We start from the raw sequence: 19,209 nt of genomic DNA, 5'->3' as shown, positions 1-19,209 counted from the left end.
CTCGGACTTGCTCTGGAAATAGGCGGCGGCCTGGATCTGCCATTGCTCCCACAGGACTCGAACATGAAGGATGAAAAAAGGTTTCCCTCAGCCGAGCCTATGATACTAGCTGACTACGGCAGCAGAGACGCCGCCATTACAGAGGACATGCGCGCGGACCTGGATCAAATATATATGGAACGTGTTCACGCCGTTCTTCCATTCATATACTGGAGGCGCTACCTCTCGTGGGCAGACCAGAAGAACCCCGGAGCGGCGCGCGCGTGCCTCCGGTCGGCTATGCGCACCATGGCGGCCTCCATGTCGGCGCTCAGCAGCCGCTTCTGCGATCAACTGTACGCCGAGACGTGCCGCCTGCTCCAAGCCTTCACGGTCGGATCCAAAGACAACATCGCCATCGAGTACATCCAGGCGTGGCTGCTCCTGGGCCATTACGAGCTCCTGAGAGTGGGCGAGCACCAGGCCATGCTCACCGCAGGCCGGTCCTGCCGCCTGGCTCTGATGGCGCGTTTGTTCGATATCGATGCGCCCGGCTCTGAAAGGAGGAATCCTCAACAGGCTTCCTCGGTCGGAATGGCCAGCGAAGCCACCAACGTCTCAGGCTTTGGGGACAGCTTTTCTGACGTCGAGGAGCGGAGGCGGACATTCTGGGTCGCCTTTTGTCTGGACCGCCTCCTCTGCTCGCGCAACGAGTACCCGCTCAGCCTCCAGGAGGAAATGGCAAGTGCAGCTTTCGGAGCTCAAACAAGTATGGATGTCACTGCTGACTTCAAAGATCTTTCTTCCCAGATCTGCACACGCCTCCCCGCCCCCGAGGCCAACTTTCAGAACAATCAGCCTGTTCGCACTAGCCTCCTGCCCGAGGCCATCATGTCCTCCTCTTCCTCCTCGTCGTCTTCGTTGTCGTCATCATCATCGTCGCAAAAGCCGCCGTCCCTATCGCCGTTCGCCGAGTGCGTCGTGCTGGCGACGCTGCACGGGCGCTGCATGACGTATCGTCGCTCCTACACGACCAAGGAATCCCATGGGGGCGGCGGTGGTGGTGGCGGTAGTATGGACATGGGTGAGGCTAGCGGTGGTGACGACTTTTGGAACCGACAGAGGTGGCTCGCGTCGGCCGTCGAGAGGCGCTTGCAGACGCTGGAGGGCGCCGGCTCTGTGCACGTCGGCAACGATCCGATGCTTTTCTTGGTCCACATGCTGGCCCACAGCGCCGTCATCAAACTCTGCCACATGGTGCAGGGGGCGGTGTCTTCGGCATCGCACACCGTCGAGCAGCTCCACGCGGCTGCCGCTTTCGAGCAGGAGGCTTCGAGCGCCGCGGCCGAGATGGTGCGGCTCGCGAAGCAGATCCCGTCGTTTGGCTACTTCAAAGCGCACCCTTTCCTGCCCGACCTTCTCGCGTGCGCGGCCAGCTATTTGACGTCAAGGAGCGGCAATGCAGCCTTCTCTAGGGATGGTGGCGCTCAGCAGCTGCTGCGCGTTCTGGGAGATATGGAGGGCATAAACATCCTGGCACGGGGGTACTTCCAGGGGTTACGTCTAGACACATGAATGATTTCGAGTTTTTTCGACCGTACAAACGAAGCAAAACTGCCAAATGCCACTTATTATGCATTCAACATGCGAGTCACTGAACTGGTTACGCAGAATAATAGACTCGGAACGCCCCAACTGTCGGTATTCAACTCAGACACAACCTGGCGCTTACGGGATTCAGAGTTACAGATATAAGGATAGATCGGCAAGATTAATATCGATCCAGTCCATCAACAGACTCGATATTCATCCAAACTATCCAGTCTGAAGAGCTGGATATACAACCTCATGTTTATTACTACTAGATAGGTCACTTGTAGATAGCTCCTCCCAGTAGTCCGTCTAGGTATCACTTTCTTCACACTCTTACAATGACAGCATCACCGCTAGTGAACACTTGCATTGCACTTATTTAAGTCCCGTACTTGGCACGGCTCTTGCTAGCATGAGTTCCTCTTCAAGTGCCTTGGTGTCCTCGGATTACTGCAATGGGCCATATCGATTATGAATAAAGCTGACCACCGTAAATACGGAGCCGGCTGGCCGGAGCAACAGCATAAATCCGCTAGCTTTTAATCAGCATGCAGCGATCAGCACCATCGAGCTGATTGAAAGAGGAAATCCCTAGTTAGTCAAATGAGTACGGAGCAGGGAAGCTTGGCCAGAACGACACCGCCGCCTCGTGTGGTGCTCCCTCCTCCACCGTTATCCTGTATCTGACCAGACCTCCTCGCGCAAAGGATTGATCTGACCCAACCCCCTAAAAGTCGCTGTTTCAAATGATAAGGTCCCATTGGTCCACCAAATAGAGAAATACAGATAAAGGAGCCAGCCGGGGAAAACTGCCACCCCCCTCCCGTTCAGCCCACCCCCCCTCGATTTATAAGGCTCGGAAAGAACAATAGTCTATATAGGTAACGGTCGGTTAGACTCGGTCAGGCTCGGTCAGACTCGCACAGATCCTCACTGGAAGTGTTGAGGGACGGAGAAGGGCGGTCAGGATGTGAATGCTCATTCAAAACCCAATTGCCTGTTCCCATAAGCACTAGGGGTGCCTCGCTGGCAAATCTTAGCTCCGGGATGTCATTGATGGAAGGGAGGTAGGAGACGATTACGTACATCGTAACAAATACACACACATTCTCTCTCTCTCTCTCTCTCTCTCTCTCTCTGTGTGTGTGTGTGTGTGTGTATGTGTGCGTGTGATCAAGAAAAGTTGAATCAAACCATATCAAGCAAAAAGGAATCAAGTGAGGACTCATAATAACAAGAAGTTTTCTATGAAGAAGTACGTAAAGAAGCGTGTAGAAGTAGAAAAGATCCCAAGACCAGCGAAAATGCCAGTCACCCCTTTTACTGCAGGTCTCAAGCCTAGGTACTTGCACAGCCACGTTCACCATGCACAGCTGCGTAAGCAACAGTTAAGCCAACCAACGAATTCCTAGATTTCGCCATTGATATTCTTCGCAGCTTGTTTCTCTGTATCCTGCTTGTCTGCCTCTGAGGCTGCGGGCTTCGCTTCATTAGTAAGTTCCTTGAGCTTCTTAACCTCCATAATATTGCTATTGCCCATGCCCCAGCTAACGATGACCCCAGCGAGACCTGCAGCAATTCCGAGATACATGACCCGATCTACGGCATTGGCGTAGGACTGCACCACGGCGGCCACCCCGGTGGCAGGCAGGCCCAGGTTGCGCACAGAGCGGGCGCCGGCATCCATGATGACGTTCGGGTCGATGCCGATGCGAGATGCGTGCTCCTGCAGCTGCTTTCGGAGGCTGTTGTTGAAGATGGCGTTGGCGACGACTAGAAAGACGGAACCGCCCAGATTTTGGCCAAAGAGGACCATAGCCATAGCTGTAGGGATCTGCTTGAGAGGAACAAGGTTCTGGATCGCGATGAATGGCTAAAATGACAGGAGAGTCAGCTGGTAAGCAATGGGACGAGTAGGATTGGTACGGAAAGGAAGGAATCAAAGGGAGGAAAAACGGACGAGGCGAAAGGTAAACTTACACCCGCAGCACCTGTACCGGAGCCAATGCCGTAGAGGATTTGGAAGCCAATCCACCGCGCAGTAGGGGTGGTGGGACTGAGTGTTGATAGGGCTCCGTACCCGGAGGTTGCGATGGAAATGCCTGCGATAATCCATGGAAGATAATAGCCAGTGGCTTGGGTTAGAAAGCCCGTAGTCACGGCGGCGACGACCAGGCCGAGCGTTGCAGGCAGCATGTGCACTCCACTCATCAAAGGCGAATCATTGCTAATGGCCTGGAAGAATATGGCAAGGTAGTAATCAGCCACAAGGATAACACCCATACGGAAGAACAGGGTGAGAGTGGCCGATGCAATGACGAGGCTTCTCATCATGGCGAACGGGATCATAGCCCCGTCGCCCTGGCGGTGCTCCCACACCAGAAAGATGGCAAATGTGACGGCGGCTCCGACGAGCAGACCGATCACCACTGAGCTGTTCCAGGCGTACTCGTTGCCGCCGTATTCCAGGGCCAAAAGGAACATGATAACAGCGGGGGCCACGAGCATCATTCCGACCAGGTCTAGTGACTTGAGGGCGGTACCGAATACTTCACGCGCCGGCTGCTTGGCATGGGACTCGGGGATCGTGTTGAAGAGGAAGCCGGCGGCTACTAGGACTCCCAGGAACAGGTTGAGGTAGAAAGCCCAGCGCCAGGACGCATTCGACGTAAAGGCACCTCCTATGATCGGACCAAACGCAACGCCCAGCTGGCCGATGCCCGTGTTGATTCCCATGATTGCCGGCCGTTTCTGCAGCGGGAGAATGTTGGCAACAGTGGTCATTGTGCCGGCGAAAATTCCTGCTGACCCCACGCCGGCGATAGCACGGCCCACGATGAGCATGCGCGACGATTGTGCCGCGGCGCACAGCACCGACCCGATCTCGAAGATGAGAAAGAAGCCGACAAAGGACCACTGAGGGAGGAAGAGGCAAGAGTTAGCCCACGCAAATTGCACCAGAGGGCTCTGCTCTTGGGGCTACCTGCCTTGACAGAGAAGTATCTATATATCTTGCCGCTCAACGGCTGAAATGCCGTGGCGCCAACCTGGTACGCGCTGCCGTACCAACCGATATCTACCAGCGAGTCGAACTCGGTAGTGATGGCGGGCGACACGGTGGACATGATGGACCCGTCGAGGAAGACGAGGAAATAAGACACGACGAGAGATGCCAGGATGGAGATGAGCTTGAAGCCCGTGGGGAACTCATGGACGAACTCTTGGGTAGTTGCGGCGTTCCCTTGTTCTTGATCTTGCCCTAGGGCCAATCCTGTCTCTGTCTGCGAAGAACTAGACACATGTCCCTCCTCAAGCTCAGGGGCCCCGGCCAAGGCCGTCGAAGTCTTTTCGACCTCCATCATTGGCGCGTGGTTGCAAAGTAAGAGAGGGGAGTCAAAGTTTAGAGGTCGGTTTGACGATTTGACGAAATCGGATGGAGTTCGAATAGAAAGAACAAAATCCCCCAAAAGACGTTAAAAAATTGAGCCAAATTGGAGCCAGAGCAGAAAAAGAAAACATTTGCGCGCCTGCTCTTCTTACATGCCGCCCTTTGCCCACTGCCCGCCAATCACCTTGGACCGGACGCAGTCGTCAGTCGTGAATCCCGTTTCCTACATGTTGTTCTCTCATATTCCCTGTGCCCGACCAAAAGACTTGCTTTCATTTGCCAGACGGGATTGACGTGGTTAGAAGTGGAACGCGGGGTTACTCGGCTTTTAGATCCCTCAACCCAGTTTTCCACTCGACGGGCCGGCCCTTCTTTGGCCATCCCCTTGTTCCCTGCAGCGACTCTCCCCAGCCAATCATGTAAAGCCGGCCTCTCCGGAGATAAAAGCGGAGTCGTGGAATATCGCAAGGCTGAGCTAACGCTCAAACCTGGCCTGATTGGGAAGTACAGAATACTGCCTACTGTCCTTTTGGTACTGCAGACGTGTAGTCTTTCTGTCGTGCTAGTTTAGCTGCAGAAAGACGTTGAACGGACATGCAAGGGTCAGAGGGAGTTTGCAGTCATCAGCAAGTCCGAAGTCCGCTGAGGCTGGAACGAGACATCAAATGCATCTCAACAAACTCTCTGAACTCGTATGTGAGCGCTCCTTTGGGAGCGTTTGCCAGCTTCTTGGTATATTGAGCGCCGCTGACCTTGACTTTGTGCTTGGAACGGTTGGATGTTGCTAATTCAGGTAAAACTAGAAACCAAAGCCCCGGCCCATGTCCCCGATCTGAATGAATGTACAAGCTTTTCATCAAAACATCCGGTTATTAGCGCGATACGATGGGTTTAGCAGGGGCTGATACTACCAGCCACGATGGGCCCTACGCTGAGGCCGACATCATGGGCCAGTTCCCCGTCCTGAACGCCTTTAGCGTGCTCGCATATGGTTTTGAGCTCCCGCTTGACGTGGATCGTGATGCCGTTGCCTCTGCTCTCCGGGCCAGCTTCGACAAATTAGTCGAGCAGATTCCTTTTCTCGGTTATCAGGTTGACACGCGCGAGTCGGACGGTGTACGTAAGGCGACCCCATGGCCCCAGGACGTGGCACGGGAAGGTGTGCGCATCAGAATCTGCGATGACGGCCTTCCCTCCATGCAGCAGCTCCTCGTGGACAAGGTACCTGTCAGCAAGCTAGACGGCAAGCTGCTGTGTCCGTGGCCGGCCTTCCCGTTTCCGCACGGTATCAAGGGCCCCGTCCCGATTGTCCATCTCCAGGCCAGCTTTATACGCGGCGGTCTCATCCTCAACCTCAGCGCGCATCACACCTTCATGGATGGCACGGCCGACTTTCAATTCCTCAAGCTGCTCGCCATTGTGCTCAATGGCGGCAAAATCCCGGCCGCCGATCTGGAGCAGGCGAACCGCCCCCGGGATCGGGTCGTGTCGTTGATCCCACATGGCGAGCCCGTCAAGGACTACTCCTGCCTATATCCGCCGCCGGGCTGGAAGTTCACGATGCCCACGAGCTGGCCAAAGTGGTGCTACTTCCTGATGCCTGAGGACTCTCTCTCCAACCTCGCCGAGACGGTCCGCGCCGACGCCGGGCTACTATCCAGCAGCGACCCTAGTGACCCCAAGCAGCGGCTTTCCAAGGACGACGTCCTCAGCGCCTTCTTGTGGAAGCGCCTCTGTGGCCTGCGCATCGCACGAGGCATGCCAGCCGAGACCATGTCTAAGCTCTCGCGCGCCATCAACGCCCGTAACCCCCTCGGCATCCCCTCATCTTATCTGGGCGCCCACGTCGCGCCGTGCATCGTACGCCTGCCAATGGGCCGAGTCGATGAGATGAGTGTGGCTCAGGTCGCCCGCTTCCTGCGCGAGGAGCTGGTCGAGGCCACCACAGCGTGGGCCATCCGCAGCTTGGCCACCACTGTCGCACGAGAGCCGCCCGCAGGCCGCGCCCGTCTGCTGTACACGGGAACCCACAACGCAGCGACAGACATAGGCTGCACCAACGTGTCGAGGGCGTTGGTTCCTAAGGGGCCGTGGGGGTCTCTGGGGCCATGCCGCTGGTATCGCCGCCCGGATGCCGCTCCCATCCCAGGCAGTCTCCGCCTCCAAGAGGCTGAGGATGGCGTCCACCCTATCGCCTTCTGTTTGCCCGAGGAGGACTTGGCGGCATTAAAAGAGGATGAGCAGTGGAACCGGTACGCGACCTATATTGGTTAATCATCAACGAGTGCAAGGCTGAGAGATAAATTTTGATCTTTTTTTCTCTTTTCTTTTGGATTGTGCCGTTTGCTGGGAACGGGAACCTTTTGGGTCTTTGTGTGTCTTATCATAGGTTCCATTACAGCGACCCGTTGCTTCTATTTTACGAACAATGCAAACAACCTGTGTAAGCTGAAAAGCATTCGTGTTTACTCCATGAGGGTCTATCTGTAACAGTCTCGGGTCAGGTCAAACCCGTAAGCTTGCCTAAAGCTCTCGTACAAATGCCCTGAAATATCCAACAACCGAAATGTAATATCTGTCAGAACTGAGGTAGATGTTTACTGCGGTGTGAAATTTTCTCATAACTGGTATACGACCAGGCATGTCAACAGGTGGCTCTGTATCTTTTTTCTTTTTTTTTTTAAAAAAAAAAGAAAAGAAACCAACAAAGCTAACAAAATGACCTGGGTGGGAGCCGATGGGTACAGAGGGTAGTGACAAGCGGTTACCGAGGCGGACCCGCGGACCTGCTCAGTCCGGAAAGTCCGCCTATACTTTGGACTGTCGAGACCAGACCCATGAGGACTGACATGAACCCGCGGAGAATGCGACGAGGCTCTGTCCGCAGCGAACCTGTATCGGCCAAGTCTAGACAGGTTCGAAAACTCCAGTCCTACCAAAGCTGACAATGTTAGCAAGGCCAAGAATACCTGGCTGATAGTTGTGTCATACAAAAATTGCGCAGAGGCTGAGGAGGGGTTTTTTTTTTTTTTTTTTTTTTTTTTTTTTTTCAATCTTTTTCATTGCAGGTTGTGTCTTTCTTTAGAGATCGCTCGTTCATATGCATGCTCTATAGGCGCCTAATTCTCTTCCTGATGCTGGCATATCTCTCGTTCTAAGCACAGCTGTTTCTCAATGTGCCTCATAAATTGATTACACAAGATACCACCAGTCTGCAGCTGCTCTTTCAACATAGCAATAGCTTGTAACTTCTTTTCAACACTTTTTGTCTCTGCCTCCACTCATATTACGTTTCTTCTTTTTCCGGCGTAAAGTTACAATGTCAAGCAGCAGCACCTTACCCGAGTTGGAACCGCTCAACAATGGCTCCTGCGAGTCGACAATACTGGTATTCGGACCACATGTCGGCACGACCTTTACCAAGGAACATATAGAGAAGATGATCCGGCCTCTCGCACAAGGCCAACACAGAGAGTGGATCCTTGAGGCGATCGCCGGGTTACCAAGCTACTGGGACGCCTTGATTGCAAAGATCCCCCAAGTCGCCGAGGTGCTGCCTGATGTCCCCAAGGGTCTCGCCGATCTCGCCACCTGGTTCCGACATGGGCCACCTGCAGCCGACATTGGCGCCACCCTGCCGCGCCCCGTGCTGGGGCCGGTGGTGGTGCTGACGCAGCTTGCGCAGTACTGGCAGTACCTTGAGCTGACACACGAGGGAGAGCCCACGGCAGACGTACTGGCGAGCCGAGTGGCGTCCGGCACCGCCAACTTTGTGTCGCTGGGGTTCTGCGCCGGCTTGATACCGACGGCCGCTGCAGCCAGCGCCCATAACCGGCACGAGTTCGAAAAGTACGCAGCCGTAGCGATGCGTGTATCTGTAATCATCGGTGGGCTGGTCGACGCGCGTGAGGAGTGGGACAAGGCACTAGGCAAGGGCGGCTCCGTGTCGTTGGCAACGGCCTGGGTCGGTCCAGAGCAGGCCGAGGACGTGGTGCGCATCACCGAGGGTCTGTCTCCAGATGCCTACGTCGCAATCATCTACGATGAGGCGCGAGCGACGTTGAAGACCACGGAGCAGACGGCCCCCCTCCTGCAGAAGCGGCTCCGCGCCGCCGGTATCATCGCCATCGAGATGGATATCGGAAGCCATGTTCACAGCCCCCACCCCGACATACAGAAAACCACCGATGCACTCGTCGAACTCGCAAACTCGATGCCTGGCCTGCAGTATGCCGACCTGGACAAGCTCGCGCTTCCGACGTATGATAACCGCGGCAGGGGGAGACGCGTGTTAGCAGGCTATCCTTATGGCCTGACCGAATTGGTGCTCCGTGAGATATTCGTCCAGCAGTGCCAGTGGTACGGGACCTTCTCTGCCGTCGTCTCCCAGCAGCCGACGCCGTTTGTAGTTAATTTCGGCCCAGAGCGCTGCGCGCCACCGACATGGATGGGGAAGCTCGGGACTCGACAGGTGCATTTTGAGGATGTGCAAAAAAGGCTGCGAGGGCTGGTAGGGCGTCCTATTGATAATACTCCCACTGTGCTTACCAGTAATACGACCACACTACCACCACCGCCAGCAGAAGCAGCAGCAGCAGCGGCAAGATCAGTATCAACAGGATCAGCATCAGCAAGATCCGCTGCCGAACTTGTCCTCGGAAATAACAAAAACAGCATTGCTGTCATTGGCATGTCGGTAAAGACGGCCGGTGCCGACGACCTGGCCGAGTACGCCGAGATGATCAAGACAGGCCAGTCGCAGCACGTTGCCATCACCCAGGACCGCATGATGTTCGACACGCTGTTCCGTGACGGGCCAGGCAGCGACCCCAAGCGCAAGTGGTACGGCTGCTTCGTCCGCGATCCAGATGCCTTTGACCACAAATTCTTCAAGCGCAGCCCGCGCGAGGCCGCCGCCATGGATCCGCAGGGCCGTCAGGCCCTCGAGGCTGCCTATCAGGCCATTGAGCAGTCAGGATACTTCCAAGAGCTGATCCATGAACACGGCCAGGGGATGGGCCAGAGCAGCAGCGAAAATAGACCGGGAACAAAACATGTTGGCGTCTACGTGGGCTCGTGCGGCGTCGACTACGATACCAACACGGCCGCCCACGAGCCAAGCGCCTTCACGGCGACCGGAGTGCTCAAGAGCTTCATCGCCGGCAGAATATCGCATTACTTTGGCTGGACGGGCCCTTCCATGACTTTCGACACGGCGTGCTCGTCGTCCGCTGTCGCCATCCACACGGCCTGTCGCAGCCTCCTGTCGGGCGAGTGCACGGCGGCCTTGGCTGGAGGTTCCCAAGGCGTGAACGTGAGTACATGGTATCATCCTGGTCAAACTGCTGAACGTTCTCTCCATTCTAATCTTCTCTTGGGAATACTACATAGAACATGACGTGGTTTCAAAACCTGGCTGCAGGAAGCTTCGTCAGTCCGACAGGCCAGTGCAAACCCTTTGGTCTGTTAACTCCTGATTCCCTCCCGGCCGATTAGGAAAGTTTACTGACTTCGAACAACCTGGCGGAAGATACGAATGCCGATGGGTACTGTCGTGCCGAGGGTTACGGCTGGGTCTTTTTGAAGAAGCTCTCAGACGCGGTGCGCGACGGGAACCCCGTCCTGGCCATCATCCCCAGTACAGCCGTCCACCAGAACCAGAACTCGACTCCATTGTTTGTACCCAACGCTCCATCGCTCTCTACACTGTTCACAGACGTGTTGCGCACAGCACATGTAGTACCGCGCGACGTTTCACTAGTCGAAGCCCACGGCACGGGCACACCAGTCGGGGACCCAGCCGAGTACGAAAGCATTCGGAGGGTTCTCGGGGGCCCGACATCTGGCCGGCACAAGAAGCTGCCGATCGGATCGGTCAAGGGCCACATAGGCCACACTGAAGGTGCGTCAGGTGTCCTTGCGCTCATCAAGGTCATCATGATGATGCGGGGCGCCTTTGTCCCGCCCCAGGCCAGCTTCAACAAAATGAACGACCGCATCGACGTACGGCCCGACGACATGATGGAGGTCGTCACGAGGCTGCGGGCCTGGGAGGAAGAGTACAAGATTGCCCTACTCAACAACTACGGCGCGTCCGGGTCCAATGCGAGCCTGATCGTCGCGCAGCCTCCCAGGTCATTGGCCTTGAGCCGCAACGTGGCCACCGGAAGTTCTTCGTATCCTTTCTGGATCACAGGACTCGATGCCCGAGCAGTTTCTGCGTACAGTGCCAAGATGGCTTCGTACTGCCGCTCATTGCTCAAAGACTCCAACACGCTTGCCGATCTCTCGTTCGCCGTAAACCGGCAGTCCAACCGTGGCCTGGCCCAGGGCCTCGTGTTCAGCTGCCGGTCCATGGCCGAGCTGGAGGAGAAACTGGGGCAGGCGGCGTCGGCAGGTTCTGACAAGGACGCGGCTGCACGGGTTGGATCCACGTCTGTCAAGACCGAGCGGCCCGTGGTGCTCTGCTTTGGCGGCCAGGTTTCCCTGTTCGTTGGCCTCGACCGCAAGCTGTATGACGATGTGGCCATTCTCCGCCGGCATCTCGACAGCTGCGACGCCGTCGTGACGTCTCTGGGCCTGGAGAGCATTTATCCCGACATCTTCTCACAACAGCCGGCCCGAGACACAGTCAAGCTGCAGACCATGTTGTTTGCCATGCAGTACGCATGTGCCAAGGCTTGGATGGACTGTGGTCTCGAGAACAAGACTGCCGCCGTCGTGGGCCACAGCTTTGGGGAGATCACGGCACTGTGTGTCGCTGGCGCCCTGAGCCTCCAGGACACGGTCAAGCTTGTGGTGGCGAGAGCCAAGCTTGTACGTGATGTCTGGGGTGCCGATCCCGGCGCCATGGTGGCAGTGGAGTCGGATGAAGCCTTGGTTCGAGAGCTCTTGCAGGATGCAAACAGTGCTCAGGGCTCGGACAGCTCGGCCAGCATAGCGTGCTACAACGGCCCGCGCAGCTTCACACTGGCTGGCTCGACGGCTGCTGTGGAGGCCGTTGAGAAAGCTCTCGCTTCGTTCGGCAAGTTCTCGGCCGTCAAGAGCAAGCGTCTCAGCGTGACCAATGCCTTCCACTCGGCGCTCGTCGAGAAGCTGGTCGATGATCTGGGTCATGTTGGAAAGGGCCTCACTTTCCACAAGCCAGTCATCTCGGTTGAACGCTCTACAGAACAAGGCAACGACACGCTGGACTGGACGTTTGTCCCCAGGCACATGCGCGAGCCCGTCTTCTTCGACCACGCCGTGCAGCGGCTCGCCAAGAGACACCCCCAAGCTATATTCCTCGAGGCCGGCTCCAACTCCACCATCACCGTCATGGCGGCCCGAGCTCTTGCCCAGAGCAAAGCTGCCACTCCAGACCATCATTTCCAAGCCGTGTCCATCACGAACATCAACGCTGGCTTCGACAGCCTGACAGATGCCACCGTCGCCCTCTGGAACCAGGGTCTGCGCGTGTCGTTTTGGGCCCACCACCCGCAACAAACGCTCGAGTACGCACCCTTACTCCTGCCACCGTACCAGTTCGACAAGTCACCGGCCTCTCGTCACTGGCTGCCGGTCAAGTCTCCGCTCGAGGCAGTAGAAAAGGCCGCCGAGGCGCTCCTGGAACAGCGAGGTGGTGTGTCCGGGCATCGCCAAGCCCAAGGTCCCGAGGCAAAGCCACTGTCCCTGTGGGACTTTGTCGGATACCAAGACAAGGATCGGAAAAAGGCCCGGTTCCGCATTAACACGGGATCGGACAAGTACCAGAGCTTCTTCACAGGCCATCTCATCGCCCAGACGGCACCCATCTGCCCCGGCACCCTCGAGTGCGACATTGCCATCGAGGCCCTGTTCAGCCTGCACCCGGACTGGGCTGAGCAGGGCATGCTGCCCGTTATGCGTGACTGTAAGTACTAACCGAAACTTGTAACTTTTGTCATCTTGTTCCTTTTTTTCTTCTTCTTTTTATTGTGCTTTGATTTTGCTTTGTGCCACCGCAGCCTCAAAACTAGCCACCTGGCCGTTGGATCCTTATTGCAGTTTATTCTGGGGAGGTTTTCCTTCTTTCTCTTTTCTTTCTGGTTTTTCCCTTCTCTTTTCTTGATAAACGAATTTTGAGGTGGAACGGAATTTGGGACAAAGGTCCTCCCATCTATCCTAGAGTTCGCTTATTTCACTGCTTGTCTGGTCCATGAATTTCCCACGTGGCATCTACTAGCCTTTATGGAAATCCTTTCACAAGGCTGAAATATACTGACGGTTTTTCTATAGTGGTCAACGAAGCTCCCATCTGTGCCGATCCGTCTCGGATCGTCTATATTGAACTATGTGCCCTTGACAAGAAGTCTATGCAATGGGGAGTGCGTATCTTCAGTGTTGAGGCGGACACAGTAGTTGAGCAGCCCCAGACCCACGCTGAGGCGCGCGTGGACATGCGGTCACCTACCGATGCCGCCTACGTGCAGGAGTATGCTCACTTCGAGCGCCTTGCCAGCCACGCGCGGTGCCAGGAACTCCTTAAACTCAGCCTTGACGAGGATGGCGTAGAGAGCCTGCAAGGCCGCCAGGTATACCGCGCCTTTGAGCCCGTCGTCGACTACAGCGAGCTCTATCGCGGCGTTCGCTACGTCGTTGGCCGCGGGGGAGAGTGTGCCGGACGTGTACAGCTGGATAGGCGCCATCGGCAAGTCGATACATGGCTCGACACGCCGCTGAGCGACTCTTTCAGCCAGGTGGGCGGCCTGTGGGTGAACGTCATGACGGACTGCCCCCCCGAGGACATGTACATCGCCACCGGCTGCCAGTTCTCCATGCGCTCGCCCAGACACAAGATCGCCGACCGTGTCAAAACGGACGTGTGGCATGTGTATGCGCGCCACCTACGCCAGAATGAAGCGGCCTACACGACGGACGTGTTCGTGTTTGATGCTGCCACAGGGCAGCTCGTTGAGGTCATGTTGGGCATCGCATATCAGCGAGTAGCCAAGGTGTCGATGAGCAAGATGCTGGCTCGCATGACCAAGGATCAGTCGGTGTTGCGCAATCATAAAGCCCCATCCGCAGCACCTCCGACCGCTGCTGCTTCTTCTCCTGCTGCAACAATTGGCGCAAGTGCAGCAGATGCCATACCCAGGCCTGACCCGAAAACAAGCAAGAAGAAGATGAAGGGTTCAGCCAAAGCAAAGAAGAACAAGACAACCTCTTCTGCTTCGGCTTCAGGCAGACGGGACATCACTGACGAAGTGCGTAACCTCGTGTCTGAGCTTTCGGGCATTGATGTTGAAGACATGACTCTAGACGCAGAAATGGCCGACTTCGGTATCGACTCACTGATGGGCATGGAGCTTGGGCGCGAGGTCGAGAGGGCCTTCAAGTGCACGCTGGACCAGGCTGAACAGATGGAAGCAATTACCCTGCGCCTGTTTATACGTTGCGTCGAACATGCGCTGTTTGGTGCGGACGCAGATGCACCTCTCCCTCCCACAGATGAGGGCAGCGAGGATTCCTTCGACGACGACTCCTCGGAGGACTCGTCGTTGGTCGTCGGCATGGACCATGATCTAGATTCCTCGTCATCTACTGACATATCTTCGGGTTTTGAGCCTATTTTGACACCAGGTGCGGACATGGATAATCAGACGCCGCAACATCAGAAGAAGGAGCCTGCGAAAGCTGAGGAACCAGCCAAGGCGGCGACGACGCCATCGTCAGCCCCCAGCAACCTGTCTCTATCGCCCATGGATGTTCTTTCGTCCTTTGCCGAGGTCAAGATGGCCACCGATGCCTATCTGCGCGAGTGGAAACTCGACAACATCGAAAAGGCCACCCTGGTTGGTAACGGCCGTCTGACTGCCGCCCTTGTTGTTGAGGTCTTCAATGAGCTTGGCTGTCCCCTGGACGCTGCTGCAGGGCAGCCAGTTGACCGCGTGCCATTCCTGCCACAACATGGCCGCCTAGTGGAAGCCGTGTACCAGTTCCTCGAGCGCGACGCCCGCCTCGTCGATATCGACCCCGCAAGTGGGCAGCTGACGCGCACCCACGTGCCTGTCCCGTCAAAGCCAAGCAGTGTCATCTTGGAAGAGCTGCTAACTCAGCACCCCGAGTTTTCTGTGCCAAGCCGCCTGTGCTACTATGCCTGCAAGCACCTGGCAGGTGTGTTGAGTGGCAAGACAGACGGAATACGCGTCCTCTTTGGCAGCCCCGAAGGCAGGGAGCGGACGGCAGCCATGTATTGCGAGTACACAGTCAACTGCATGTGCTACGCTCAGATGCGCGAAGTGATAAGGAAGGTCTGTGAGCGCGCTGGGGTCCTTCAGAAAGGAGAGACTCTCAAGATCCTCGAAATGGGGGCAGGCACTGGGGGTACCACGAGGGTTCTGCTGCCCTTCCTGGCATCCCTGGGCATTCCGGTCGAGTACACCTTCACCGACCTTTCCCACTCCATGGTGGCTAATGCCCGGCGGCTCTGGGGAAAGGTATATCCATTCATGCGCTTTTTCACGCATGATATTGAGCTGGCTCCCGAGGAAGGACTGAGAGGGGCTCACATAGTACTGGCCAGCAACGCTGTTCATGCCACTCACGACCTCGTCGCTTCTCTGACCAACATGCGCAAAGCCTTGCGGCCTGATGGGTTTGTTATGCTTGTGGAAATGACAGAGGTTGTACCTTTTGTCGACTTTGTCTTTGGCTTGCTCAAGGGCTGGTGGCTCTTTGATGACGGGCGTAAGCATGCCGTCGTGAATGAAGAACACTGGGAACGAGAATTCCATGCGGCCGGCTTTGGCCACGTCGACTGGACCGATGGCCACCTGCCAGAAGCTGCTTACCAAAAGGTCATTATGGCCATGGCCTCTGGTGACCAGGGAGAGCGGCTCCCGATGCCAGCGCCCGAAGAAGATGCCATGGACAAGGGTGACGTAGCTGCGCGCACGGCTGAGGCAGAGCGGCTGGTGGCTAAGTACTCCAATGGATGGGCCTCACCAAGACTACACGCCCTCAACGCACAGCGGGCGCAGACGAGGACCAAAGCAAGCAGTGGCAGGGCGCCCAGCCTCGGCGCCGTGGTCCTGGTAACGGGCACGACGGGTAGCCTGGGTTCACACATTGTACAGAAGCTGGCCGAGAACCCCACAGTCTTCCAGGTCGTGTGCATCAACCGCCGCAGCAGCAGCGTGTCCGTCGAGAAGCGCCAGCAAGATGCCTTCCTGTCCAGGGGAATCACCTTGGCCCCCGGAGCGCGCGCCAAGCTACGTATCATAGAGACGGATATATCCAAGGCGCAACAGCTAGGTCTGCCGCCCCAGGAATACGCATGGCTTGTGCAAAACGTCACTCATATTGTGCACAATGCCTGGCCCATGAGCGCGACACGGCCCATCGGCGCCTTCGAGTCACAGTTCCAGGCCATGCGGAACCTGCTGGACCTGGCGCGCGTGGTAGCCACCGCGCGTGCCAACGTCCAAGTCGGCTTCCAGTTCGTCTCGTCTATTGGTGTGGTCGGTTTCTGCGGCGAGAAGCGCGTGCTCGAGCGCCGCGTCGCCCTCGAGGCCACCCTACCAAGCGGCTACCCCCAGGCAAAATGGGTGTGCGAGCGCATGCTCGACGAGACCCTCCACCGGCACCCAGAACTCTTCCGCGCCATGGTAGTGCGTCCAGGCCAGATCGCCGGGTCCTCCAAGAGCGGCTACTGGAACCCTACCGAACATTTCGCCTTCCTGGTCAAGTCGAGCCAGGCCCTGCGCGCCTGGCCCGACCTCGACGGGATCCTGCAGTGGGTCCCCGTCGACCACTGTGGCGCCATCGCAGCGGAGCTCGTGCTGAACCCGGACGCCGTCCACCCCGTCTACCACATCGACAACCCGGTCGGCCAGCCGTGGAAGCTCATGTCGCCCGTGCTTGCACGCGCGCTCAACATCCCTGCAGCCAACATTATCCCGTTCCAGAGCTGGATCAAGCGCGTGCGCACGTCCCCACTGACCGAGGCGGAGAACCCAGCGGGGCGGCCAGGCATGGTCGAGTTTTTGGGCGGCCACTTTGAGCGCATGTCGTGCGGCGGCCTGATCCTGGATGTTGGGAGGGCCAAGGAACATAGCCTGACTATGGCCCGCGAGGGGCCGGTCAGTCCTGAACTGGCTGTGAAATATATAGATGCGTGGAGGGAACTGGGTTTTGTAAATTAGACTTTGGGATTGTGACATTCAAAAATGCGTTGTGCTAGGCAGAATCAATGTCTGTAGAGCGAGCTTCTACATATGATGCGCCTCGGCTGCGACTGTTCTAAGGCTCTTTTCTTTTATCAACCCTGATTGGACTAAGAGGGGGCTATTTGAATCCTAAATGAATATAGGGGAGTCCTTGGTCATCCATTAGACCAGAGACATAGCCACCTCTGCATCTATGTTGTCAGAGAGAGACAGTCTGAAGTACATGTTTGTCCCTTCGTTTTGCCTCGCTTGTGCTCTCCTAAGAGGGAGCAATGCCTCCGGTATGCTCCAGCTGCATATTCAATTGTACATACAAAAGCATTCAAGGGGATATAGATGGGGGCTAGTAGGTTTCAGAACCCTATAGTACAGTAGGTTTCAGTGTGATATGAGTGGGGCCTTGCAGACAAATGGGGCCAGAAGACAAATGCGGAACCGCTAAATCGATAGTCCCTTTGTGTGACAGCTAAAAGAAGTGACCACTCACTCCCAACTGACTGGAAACGGCTGTGGCCTATATAGCTGCGTAGGGTCGGACTCACACACCCTTCCAGTCAGCTGGGAGTGGTCACTCCTTTTAGCTGTCGCATAGAAAAGGTATATAACATAGTTCAATTACGGACGGCGGCCTTGCAGAAGCTCGTCACATCTTATTCTCCAGCCTATCACGACTGTGAACATGGCTGCTGCAAGCAAAACCGTCGTCCTTGTGACCGGAGCGAACTCTGGCATTGGCTGGGAGACGGTCAAGGCGCTCCTCCGGTCGACACGGACATACCACATTCTTATGGGCACCCGATCTCTAGAAAAGGGCGAAGCAGCATTGGAGGCGCTGAAGAAGGATGTCGCTGAGACAAATAGCACTGTGGAGCTGCTCCAGGTCGACGTCGCCAGCGACGACTCGATATCTGATGCCTTCGACAAAGTCCAGGCCACCCACGGGCGTATCGATACGCTGGTGAACAACGCAGGTGAGCTCATGCACGGCTGCCCTTTGTCTGAAGCTGCAGCACTGAGCATTGATTAATGTCGTATGCTTTACCTAGGCATTGCGTTGGACGCGGCTTGTGTCTACGGCGACATCAGCATGCGTGAGGCCTGGAACAAGGCGTACGATGTCAACGTGTCTGGGGCCAACATTATGACACACACGTTCGTGCCGCTGCTTCTCAAATCCTCGGATCCTCGACTGCTCTTTGTCACCAGCGGGCTGGCGAGCGTGGAGAGGATGAGCGAGGCGCACTACCCCGTCCCGCCACCCATCCCGGCCGGGTGGCCTAAAAAGGCTGCAGTGCTGCCGAGTGCTTACCGCGCCAGCAAGACGGCGCTGAACATGATGATGCTCTCCTGGCACTGGGTGCTGAAGGAGGACGGGGTCAAGGTGTGGAGCGTCTCGCCAGGCTTTCTCGCCACCGGCCTGGGTGGCCAGAGAGCAAGTATGGCCCGGCGGGGAGCCGGGCCTGCATCGACTGGGGGAGAGCTGATCACCACCTTGATAGAGGGCGGCAAAGATGCTGATGTGGGCAAGGTTGTGGGCGGCGCAGGTATCCTGCCTTTCTAGTGTCGTTCTGGGTGGCCTATGAGCTACTTTCTGCTGTTAGCCTATCCGAAGAACTCCCGTGTAGCTGCCAGCAGTTAGGGCCTTCTGTCGTCTGACTGTATCGACAATGCTGGCTGGATTCCACAAGATTCTGAACGCTGGCAACTGCAGGCTGGGGTTTGCAGGACCGTTGATAGCAGAGAAGATAAGTAATGCACTGCGCCGCTCATTTCCCGAGGAGGAATCGCTTTACTACGGAGACTACTGTCCCCGTGGGCGCTAGCCCTCCCTGGCCCACTACTCTCTTCCACCATAGTGGATGCTTAAGACCTCTTACTGCCTAAAACCTCTCACACTCTAGAAGCTTTAGGCTGTTAGAGAGGTTTTAGGCACCTGCTATAAAGGAACAGAGTAGTGGGCCAGAAGCTGGGGGGGGGGGGGAGGGGGGCGGCCGCCGACTATCACTCTGTACGTAGTAGGGACTCTTTGTGAGGCAGTCAGACGCTCTCTGGCGGTGT

At 56.5% G+C, this 19,209-nt stretch overlaps 5 protein-coding genes across 5 annotated transcripts; 4 read left to right on the top strand and 1 right to left on the bottom strand.

Moving 5' to 3' along the window:
- Nucleotides 1–853: 853 nt before the first annotated feature.
- M406DRAFT_355858 (uncharacterized protein) lies at nucleotides 854–1,620 on the top strand. The gene has a single exon (XM_040923280.1). The coding sequence runs from the start codon at nucleotides 871–873 to the stop codon at nucleotides 1,552–1,554; it is 684 nt and encodes a 227-aa protein (XP_040776243.1). The 5' UTR covers nucleotides 854–870; the 3' UTR covers nucleotides 1,555–1,620.
- Nucleotides 1,621–2,980: 1,360 nt separating this feature from the next.
- Nucleotides 2,981–4,931, bottom strand: M406DRAFT_338775 (MFS general substrate transporter; the record flags this gene model as incomplete). Its single annotated transcript, XM_040921382.1, has 4 exons — nucleotides 2,981–3,445; nucleotides 3,553–4,488; nucleotides 4,560–4,778; nucleotides 4,872–4,931. The coding sequence occupies 4 exons, from the start codon at nucleotides 4,929–4,931 to the stop codon at nucleotides 2,981–2,983; spliced, it is 1,680 nt and encodes a 559-aa protein (XP_040776242.1).
- Nucleotides 4,932–5,905: 974 nt separating this feature from the next.
- M406DRAFT_257103 (uncharacterized protein) lies at nucleotides 5,906–7,234 on the top strand (the record flags this gene model as incomplete). Its single annotated transcript, XM_040917153.1, has 1 exon — nucleotides 5,906–7,234. The coding sequence occupies one exon, from the start codon at nucleotides 5,906–5,908 to the stop codon at nucleotides 7,232–7,234; it is 1,329 nt and encodes a 442-aa protein (XP_040776241.1).
- A 1,045-nt stretch (nucleotides 7,235–8,279) lies between these two features.
- Nucleotides 8,280–17,127, top strand: M406DRAFT_338773 (uncharacterized protein; the record flags this gene model as incomplete). Its single annotated transcript, XM_040921381.1, has 6 exons — nucleotides 8,280–9,477; nucleotides 9,512–9,569; nucleotides 9,635–10,274; nucleotides 10,352–10,421; nucleotides 10,491–12,851; nucleotides 13,217–17,127. The coding sequence occupies 6 exons, from the start codon at nucleotides 8,280–8,282 to the stop codon at nucleotides 17,125–17,127; spliced, it is 8,238 nt and encodes a 2,745-aa protein (XP_040776240.1).
- Nucleotides 17,128–17,757: 630 nt separating this feature from the next.
- M406DRAFT_321873 (NAD(P)-binding protein) lies at nucleotides 17,758–18,913 on the top strand. Its single transcript, XM_040919566.1, has 2 exons — nucleotides 17,758–18,122; nucleotides 18,198–18,913. Exons 1-2 carry the CDS (start codon nucleotides 17,831–17,833, stop codon nucleotides 18,710–18,712), a joined length of 807 nt encoding a protein of 268 aa, XP_040776239.1. The 5' UTR covers nucleotides 17,758–17,830; the 3' UTR covers nucleotides 18,713–18,913.
- The last annotated feature ends 296 nt before the right edge of the window (nucleotides 18,914–19,209 follow it).

The sequence above is a fragment of the Cryphonectria parasitica genome (assembly GCF_011745365.1).
Source record: "Cryphonectria parasitica EP155 unplaced genomic scaffold M406scaffold_4, whole genome shotgun sequence".
Taxonomy (NCBI): domain Eukaryota; kingdom Fungi; phylum Ascomycota; class Sordariomycetes; order Diaporthales; family Cryphonectriaceae; genus Cryphonectria; species Cryphonectria parasitica.
This window is presented reverse-complemented; position numbering and strand designations above follow the sequence as displayed.

Excerpts from the sequence above, each read along its gene's own strand:
- M406DRAFT_355858 (XM_040923280.1), top strand. The coding sequence starts at position 871 with ATGTCCTCCTCTTCCTCCTCGTCGTCTTCGTTGTCGTCATCATCATCG.
- M406DRAFT_321873 (XM_040919566.1), top strand. The coding sequence starts at position 17,831 with ATGGCTGCTGCAAGCAAAACCGTCGTCCTTGTGACCGGAGCGAACTCT. Across the intron at positions 18,123-18,197 it reads TACGCTGGTGAACAACGCAG|GCATTGCGTTGGACGCGGCT; the intron begins GTGAGCTCATGC and ends TGCTTTACCTAG.